At 40.1% G+C, this 10,000-nt stretch overlaps 1 protein-coding gene across 3 annotated transcripts in view; it reads right to left on the bottom strand.

Annotated features, from left to right (window-relative positions):
• The window catches only part of LOC137197475 (KH domain-containing RNA-binding protein QKI-like), a 30,070-nt gene extending 20,943 nt beyond the window's left edge, over positions 1 to 9,127 (bottom strand). For all 3 annotated transcript variants that reach the window (XR_010931434.1, XR_010931433.1, XM_067610911.1), the window contains exon 1: positions 8,464 to 9,127. Coding sequence is in view for 1 of the 3 variants with exons in the window: in XM_067610911.1 (XP_067467012.1) it covers positions 8,464 to 8,605 (142 nt within the window). In the remaining 2 variants the exon portion in view is untranslated. The remainder of the gene's footprint in view (positions 1 to 8,463) is intronic.
• Positions 9,128 to 10,000: the final 873 nt, after the last annotated feature.

Here is a 10,000-nt window from a genome sequence, read left to right as displayed (position 1 = left end):
GTGAAGCAGCAAGGGATCATGGGAGTTGTTGTCTTCATTGTTAAATAAGCAGCTTCACCGGGATAGGATTACTCCAGTGTTCATCATTCAGGATGTTTTTACAAACGGACCCGGAGATTACAGGTAAAAACACTGAATAAAACTGTTTCACCTAAAAAAATCAGTGTTTCTCCGACGATGTTTGGTGACCACCGGACTTCCTGGAGGGTCTGTTAGCCGAGCTGCTGCTAACGTTTGTCCAGTTTATTTCTCTGATAACTTAAGATCCAGACGTCCAATGACTAAAATCCTTCTTCCGGCTAAAAGATATAGTTAAAAACCACCTAAATTTATCATGAAAATGTGGCTTAAAACTGAATAAAAGTCCATTTATAACAGTTTGTGTGGAACAACCACAACACCGATGTATTATCTTGTATGTGTGTAAGTTACTCTTTGGTAGACGCCATTGTAGCGGACAAACACAGCGCCGCCGTATGCATCTGGTGCGTGTTTACTCTTTGGTAGAGGAGGTATGACGCCATCGACAGGCGACCAAATGAAACGGTCCGTTACTTTGATTAAATTACAGATTTCTCTGAGTTTGAAAATACACAAATCAACAACATATATAACACAGGTCTAGTTGTTTTTAGACACTTTAATGTGGAATAATTACATATTATAGCTTTAAAAGCACAGACTGGTAATATTAATAACAGACATTTAATTCTACACACACACACATTGAGGTTAATGTCTGGACGTCCAGCAGGTTCACGTTTCTAATGAAATATTGGATCATTTGAACATTTATTGAAATGAAAGCATGTGAGAAGTTTAGAGGGAAAAATCACTATTTGGTGGAGCTGTTAACAACTCATAGACATGTGAAATGTGACCCCGACTACACACTGCTTTTTGTAAGACGTCAAAAGACAAAAAGGTTGGAAATCACTGGTTTCATCTTTAACAATGTGTTGTATTTTAAAAGCTTGTTATATTATCCATTGTGTCAAATCTTCATCTGAAAAGTAACTAAAGCTGTCAAATAAATGTAGTGGAGTAGAAAGTACAATATTTCCCTCTGAAATGTAGAAAGTAGCATCACATGGAAATACTCATTAAAGTACAAGTACCTCAAAACTGTAGGCTACTTTAGTACAGAACTTGACTAAATGTACTTTCCACTACTGCAGCTGGATTTAGAGATTTAGGTGTAGATACTCTTTCATACATCGATGGTGAGGGCGCCTTTATGCTGATGTTTCTGCAGCCAATCAGAGTGCAGGATTATCAGTGGGCGGAGTCAATAATATTCCTGAATGATGCTCGTCTGTCAGAGCGGCCAGGTCACGCTGTCCACAGTGTGTATGTGTGTGTGTGTGTGTGTGTGTGTGTGTGTGTGTGTGTGTGTGTGTGTGTGTGTTCGGGCACTGATGATTAAACTGTCAGGGTGATTTATGAACGTTCTTATTACAACCTTTCCCCCCGATCACACACACACTCTCTATTCTTCTTTGTGATTCGTCAGCTTTCAAAAAGTCCTCCGTCCAATCAATTTCCTGCTCTGACCTGCAGGCCACACACACACACACACACACACACACACACACACACACACACACACACACACAGAATCAGCTCATTTAGACCTACAGCAGGTAAAAACTATGTGATGACAGTCAGTCGGTGGGTTTGCAGCCCGTATATTCAGACGGACGTAACGAGGTGTGACGTCACCCGTCGGTTTCATTGGAGCCGGTTTGAAGCTCAGAGTTGCAGCTTCTGGTCGGTGGATAAATATTGTGACAATAGTGCGACTCAGTGTGAGTCCCTGAGAGCAGCAGGTGAGCCACCTGTCAATCACAGCTGTCAATCGACACCCACACAGCAGACATCAAAGCTGCTTTAAGTCTTCAAATCTTATTAATGGAGTAATAATTTCCAAAATGCCCATCAGCAGACTTATTAGAGGGTCTGAATTTAGAGACTGAGACCAGAATGACTCAATGAAAACAATGATTGACTCAGTATTTCAAGAGAGGAGTTGAGGCTTTTTGATTGGAGCAGCTATGTCACCTGATATCTGACGCCTCGATCATCAGGATCACATCATACACATCACTGCTGGAGGATAAATATGTTTTATGATGAGACAACTCTGTGGTTAATGTCTAGTCAGGTTTAGGGAAACATCATGGTTTGGGTTAAAATAAGCACTTTCAGTTGGGGGGGGGGGCGACTGTGGTTTTCAAAGACAGCGTTGGCTGTTGATAGGAAACAGGAAGTGAGCAGTGATCTCTGGTGTCAAAGTCTGATGTTAACAAGAGGGTCCAACCGCAGACCTCACAGAGAGTAGAGTCCCCAGATGTGAGGTCATCACTTCCCTTAGCAGCCTGTTTTTTAAAAAGTTTTATTTTACTAGACATGAAACAAGCAGGAAGCTCCGCGTCTGAAAAGTGAAGCCGATGTGGAAGTGACTTAAACCTGCGTTCTCTCTAACGGCCAGCAGGGGGCGACTCCCCCTCCATCTGATTGTATAGAAGTCTATGAGAAAATGATTCTACTTCTCTCTTGATTTATTACCTCAGTAAACTGTTTCCTGGTGAGTTTATGATCTCAATCACTAGTTTCACGTCTTCTTCAACTCAGCCTGATGTTCATTTGGTAAATTATGGTCCCATTTAGAGTAAAATAGACGATAAAGCAGCGTATGCTTTATATGCTTTAGGGCGTGGCTACGTTGTGATTGACAAGTCGCTACCACTGCGACAACGTTGATTACGTAACTATGGCATAACCATGGATGTATAAAGAGAACTGGATACGGCGTCGGAGGCGGGGTCTCGTTCATTCCTATGAAAGTTGCTCAGTGGCGCGTGAAGCAAAAAGAAAATCGACTTCCCGGTATGAAAGTACTCGCATTGTGCGGGCCATAGAGCGAGCGCACTAGTGACTTTCACTGGCCGAGTCGGCTACTTCCGGTTTAGCCCTCCGGCTAACTTGAATGGGGATAAAACAATTCAATCATGCGGCTCTTCTAGGCTTTTGAAATGTGATCGGACTGAACGGATTTAATTCTGATAATGAGACAAGTCATTTTGTGGCGGTTGTGATGCTCAGAAATAGACGTCTCTTTCACAATGTAAGTCTGTGGGAAAAAGTCTTTTTGTGCCAGTGTGCATCACGTGACGTTGTAATTACACGGTTTGGCCGCTATGTCAAATTTGTTTCAAGGCCTGGTGCTCTCCCTGTATCCAGTTCTCTTTATACATCCATGAGTGTAACCCCAGATTCACAGCGTATAATCACAGCTGTTTTAGTGTTTTCAGTTTATGAAGGTTAACACTTTGATCCTCTAAGGAGTCCAAGTTCAGTTTTTCCAGTAAGTACGTTTTGTTTTAATGGTTTTAAGCCTGTTTCTCACTAGTGAAAATTAGCATTAGCATTATCACAGTTAACCATAGACTGTAAATGCACCGCGCTAACCAAGCTAGCAGCTAGCATTAGGGTTAGCTCCACCCTCTCTCGTCCAAATATGGTCACTTCTGGCTCCAAAAATCAAACATGGCGACGGTCAAATCGCCAAACTCGACACTTCAGAACAGCAGTTTGTCACGTTTCTCCACTCAAGAGTGATCATAATGTTTTTGTAAATAAACAGCTAAATATTTGTCGTTGTTGTGCGCTATGTATGAAAGATCCAACCTGGTTACATAACGTTCAGGTGAGAAGTTGACAGTTAAAATAATAAATCCACATGAATGAAACTGAAAATATAAACTATTTGTGTTGTCAGTGATTGTGTTTGATTTTAATACTGTTTAACCTAAATACAATATAGAAATTAAAACATTTTCCAGCATTTTTAACTCTTTTAACTTCTTTCTCAGGATGAAAAACGTAACATTACTTCACTGACAAACACAAAATCAACAAGTTAATCATGACCAGCAGATTAGCTGACTGTTTAATGTTAGCATAAAGCTGAATCCTTCTCTATTATTGGCTATAAAGGTTTCTATCTGCCCAGCAACACCTGAACATTTCACTCTTTGGTTTTACTGTTAGCTTCTCATTCTGACCAAATAAGAGTTAAATTAACTGTAAATAAGAAGCCTGTTTGCTTTTATGCTTTTGTGGTAGAAAATGAAGTGAAGAACCTCACATCTGGGGATGTTACTCTCTTCCTATTGGCTGACAGACTCAGGTGTGCGAGCCAATAGGAAGAGAGGTCTGCACAGTTTGTTGCTTCTCGATGTGAAAGAGCTCCTCCCTACCTGGACTTTATCGCTCTATAACAACAACTGTCATCAGGGGAGGACAGATCCTACTACTAATACTATTAATACTGGTACTACACACACACACACACACACACACACACACACACACACACACACACACACACACAGATCCACCCCGCTGTGATAATAATGAGAAATGCCACAAATAAAACTGCCAGACAGCCTCTTCTGCTGGAGCCAGCCTGATATATGTTTCTGTGTGTGTGTGTGTGTGTGTGTGTGTGTGTGTGTGTGTGTGTGTGTGTGTGTGTGTGTGTGTGTGTGTGCGTGCATGCGTGCGTGCATGTGTGTGTGTGTGTCGAGCCGACAGAAGGAAGCTGAGAGTAGAGGAGGAGTAAAGACACCCGCGGCTGTCTGCATCCAATAATTTCTACAACATCTCTGAAACCGACAGTCTGACATCATGCACACCTCACGCTGTGATTGGTCAGGTGTGTGAAGGTTTGTCACTTTTCAAACAGCTAAAAACACTGACTGTCTTCAGGAGTGAGAGTCTGCGTATATAACCTTTCCTCTGTATGTCAGACAGCTGGTGACTGCGTCTTCCTGTGTGGACGTTCAGAACAACTTCAGCGCTTTTTAACGTTTGACGTCGTACAGATTGATTCTTTTCTAAGAAACATCAGGTGCAGTTGGCCTGACGTGACCTCTGTGGTGTTCCTCTCAAATGTTCTCCACTTCCCAAAAAATGTCCTCGCTTTCTAAACATGTCCTGACTTAAAAAATTGTCCCCGCTTTCTAAAAAGGTCCTCATGACCCAAAAAATGTCGTCACTTTCTAAAAATGTCCTGACTCCCAAAGTGTAAAACTCAAACCAGTCCTCACAAAGCTAGATGTACAAGTCCACACACACACACACACACACACACACACACACACACACACACACACACACACATACACACACACACACATTGTGTCTCTGGTGGTTTTACTGTCTGCAGAACTGAAACCATTACGGCAGGGACGCCAGCCAGAGGGAACTCTGGGTAAAATTGATTTTTCTTACACACACACACACACACACACACACACACACACACACACACCCTTCTGCATTAATTAATTAGACGTATTAAGTGATGAATAGCTGCACTTAGTGTAATTGAGAGAGAGAGAGAGGTCAGAGAAATAAAGAGAAGAAGAAGAAGGAAACTGAGATGAAGACATTCAGATCAACAGAAGAAGAAGCTGAATATAATCATGATGCGTTCAGGTGCGGCTGGGAGACCGCAGCTGTTAGTTATTCTGTGACACACCTGAGCTCACCTGACTCCGACACAACACCAACCAAACTCTGAGCATTTAAGAGACGATGTGCCACATGTGGTCAGTTGTTGTTTTCTCAGATTTCCTCGTTAGCGTCTCGTTAGCGTCTTCACATGTCGCTGAGCAGCAGGTCAGGTGACCTCGGGGGGTTTCTGTCATTATAAACTGAATATTTCTGATTTATTTGGACTGTTGGTCACATTAAAGACATTATTCCTTTTACTGTTTTCTGATATTTTATAGTCTAAATGCCAGTTTTGATGTGTTTGGAGTTTATTTGTTTACATTGTTTATTTACTTTCTGTTGATGTTCATCTGCTGATTATTAAACTTTCACCTCAGCCTCCACAAACAGAATATATCACAAACCTGCTGAGCGCACACAATAAAAGAGAAGAAGAAGAATTAAAACCAACTTAAATCTGCAGAAACACTGAAGGGAAACAGGAGTTTAATGCATCTCGTTGTGTTTTGTTTGTATTTTATCTGTTCTTATTGTGTAAAGATTCACGTCTGTTTAAAGTCTGACTGTTGTTTCTTAAAGAGATTCAAAGAAGACGGAAGTGATAACTGGTCCCAGTATGAACGATAACAAACCTGCAGATATCTGAAGAAATGGGAATATTTGAACAGAGATGTTATTGTTTTCTCCTCCTCAAAATCAATTAATAGATTAGTCTATAAAATATTAAAATGAAAACAGTCTGACGTCTGATCATGTCTTTAGTACAAAATATTCCAAATATTCAGTTTATTATGAAAGAAAAGCAAAAATAATCTGAGATATTTAATAAAGTGACGGCAGAAGGAGGTTTCGGTTTAAAGGACAATTTCACAATATTTCTCATTTGGGCTCCAGACGGCTGGAATCCTTTAAGGTTTCAATCACAATCACAATAGTTGCACGTTGGATTAATGAACTGATTGTTGCAGCTCTGATATTAAATTCAAACTACTAATAAAACTGTTTCTGCCATGTGACAAACCAAGGTTTAAATGTTTAAAGAGTTCAAATAAATGAACAGATTCTGTGTCTTTAAGAAACAAGAAGCAAAGATATTTACTGCTTCACTACGTTTCAGAGGGAAATATTTAACAGCTGCAGTTTCTGCTTATTTTTTCATTACATTTACATTAAATTTCATATAAAACATGAAGAGTTTCTACAACATGAAGTCTCTTATTGAGTCATTTTAGTCCAGAAAGTTTAGTTGTTGTTTTTTTTTTAATGTATAAATTGAAGAAATATTTCAGCGTCTGTTTTCAACTTGTTCCGTCGCCGTCGACAACATTTTTAAACATTTAAATTAAAAGTTAAACATTTAACAAAGTTATTAAAATCAGCTCGACAGTGAAAACACTAGAACACAAGAACATATAAGGAATACTTTTACTGACAGTCATTCTCATTATAAACTCTGCTGATTATTTCTCTGAACGTCTTCAAACGTCTCATTTTATCCAAATCATAAGAATAAGAGTCTGACCGATATATCAGTCTCAGATATATCGCTATATATCTGTATCAGCGTACATGTCTGATACAGTTATATAGGCTGCTTTTTATGTATATTTGTTTTATATATTTATAATTATTAGTGTTTGATATTTGAGGGATTGTTGCATAAAAATCGATATTGGAATTTCTTTACTCCCTAATATCAGCATCAACATCCAGTATTAGTGAGGCATAAAGACGTTTGTTCATTAACTGATGAAGCAGAGAAACAGCTGATCTTCTTCTTCATGTGTTGATGTTGGGAACGAAGAAGGTTTCACTATTTTTATCTGAATCAATTCACAGCTAATAACTACTTCATTGATCATTTGTTCTTCCACCTCTCGTCACTAACAGGCCGTCCTGCACAGTGAGTACTTCAAGTACATTTTACTGATAGTACTGCAGTACTTTTACTGAAGTAAAGCAGCTGAATATTTCCTCCATCTGTGTTTCATCTGATGTGGAATAAATGTGTCCAGTCAGACAGACAGACAGACAGTTATAGAGACAGACAGTTATAGAGACAGACAGTTATAGAGACAGACAGACAGTTATAGAGACAGACAGACAGTTATAGAGACAGACAGACAGTTATACAGACAGACAGACAGTTATAGAGACAGACAGTTAGTTATAGAGATAGACAGACAGACAGACAGTTATAGAGACAGACAGTTATAGAGACAGACAGACAGTTATAGAGACAGACAGACAGACAGACAGTTATAGAGACAGACAGACAGTTATAGAGACAGACAGTTAGTTATAGAGACAGACAGACAGACAGACAGTTATAGAGACAGACAGTTATAGAGACAGACAGACAGACAGTTATAGAGACAGACAGTTAGTTATAGAGACAGACAGACAGACAGACAGTTATAGAGACAGACAGTTATAGAGACAGACAGTTATAGAGACAGACAGACAGACAGTTATAGAGACAGACAGTTATAGAGACAGACAGACAGACAGTTATAGAGACAGACAGTTAGTTATAGAGACAGACAGACAGACAGTTATAGAGACAGACAGACAGTTATAGAGACAGACAGTTATAGAGACAGACAGACAGTTATAGAGACAGACAGACAGACAGTTATAGAGACAGACAGACAGACAGACAGTTATAGAGGCAGACAGTTAGTTATAGAGACAGACAGTTATAGAGACAGACAGTTAGTTATAGAGACAGACAGTTAGTTATAGAGACAGACAGACAGACAGACAGACAGTTATAGAGACAGACAGACAGTTATAGAGACAGACAGTTATAGAGACAGACAGTTAGATATAGAGACAGACAGACAGACAGTTATAGAGACAGACAGTTATAGAGACAGACAGACAGACAGTTAGTTATAGAGACAGAGAGACAGACAGACAGACAGGTGGGTGTCTCACCCTCGTCCAGCAGCCTCTCCAGATGCTGGAAGATGCCGCAGAAGTTGGGCAGACTGCTCATCAGCTTCTTGTCGTTCATGAGCTGCATCAGATAATCCGGACTGGGCCTGGGCTTCTCCTTCCCCTCCATCTCCCCCACCATGGTCCTCCACAAGTGCCCCAACACCGAGTCCCGCAGCCACACGGTGCCCAAATGAAGCGCACCTCCTCTGCGTGCGTGAGGGAAGATAAATCCACTTTTTAATCCCAAAAGTTTAAAAAAAATAGACTTTGGGCTCTCCTCCCGCCGATAAATGGCTCCTGATCAGAGCAGAATCCGGTGTGACTCCAGGTGTTATTCCTCCAGAAGCTCCGGCTCTGCCCCCGGCTCTCTCCTGCAGAGCTCCCCGGCGCTCAGCGGCTGTCTGTCGGCGAGCAGCTGCCCCGTCCCTCCGCTCCGTCCGCCGGTCCTCCACACACACTCTCACACACTCAGCCTCACTCTGGCTGCCCGCTGCTGGAGGACCGAGTCAAGTTCAACACCGGCACCGGTGGGCTTCCGGCCCCAGCCTTCACAATAAGAGCAGGGGCGTTCAGAATAAAAGCATAATTACTACTTGGAAAATAAATGTCTTAATAAGTTTTAATAAATGTATCTTTAAATCTGAAAGAAATGCATGAATACTCTCAACAAGTCATTTGATTATTGTATTTCTTCCTTTTGGCACAGAAACAATATTGTATATTTATATTAAGAATAAGAAGAAATACATATTTTAATTGTTTAATTGTATTTATTTAATTAATTAACCTCAGTATTTAAACTCACAAAACGAAACAAACATTTATATTTACATCAACAGTACAACACAGTTTTTACATTTACAGCTAAAAGTCAAATTAAGTCAAAAAAAAACATTTAACATGAAATCATTTTAAAGATGAATAAATGCAATAAAATAATATGAAATCAAAATCAATATATTTATATTTATTACACATCACTTTTTAACAGGTGAGAGCCTTGTGTGCAGAAATAAAACATTTTATATTTAGCAAAAACATGAAACATTTGTATGAATGATTAAAGGTTCTATATGTAGAATTGTGAAGCAATTTACATGTATTAATTGTTTTTTATTGCTAATGAGTGAACAGGTGGTACCATCGCTTAAAAACTGAGACCTTCCCCGACTCTCTGCTGTCTGTAACAGCCTGTGGACCAGTTTCTACCTGAACTTTCTACCTGAACTTTCTACCACCACAATAAAAACGTATCCGACTGGAGACACCCTGCAGCTCTGTTACCCACCAGGCTGATATCATATAAACATGTTTTATAATCTACCGTCGTGTGTTTTGGTGAAACAAATCTCACTGAAGCGATTGGTCATCAATGTCTGTTGTTGTGGTTAAATGTATTGATTGTCAACAAGATTGATCTACTCAGGTACTGCAGGTGAGTTCAGCACGCTACCTGTCATCCACCGGTCCCCTCTACCTGTGTGACATCATCAGTGTGGGCGTGGCCAACGTTTCAATGTGTTCGGGAAAAGAA

This window comes from Thunnus thynnus, chromosome 14, assembly GCF_963924715.1.
Source record: "Thunnus thynnus chromosome 14, fThuThy2.1, whole genome shotgun sequence".
Lineage (NCBI taxonomy): Eukaryota > Metazoa > Chordata > Actinopteri > Scombriformes > Scombridae > Thunnus > Thunnus thynnus.
This window is presented reverse-complemented; position numbering and strand designations above follow the sequence as displayed.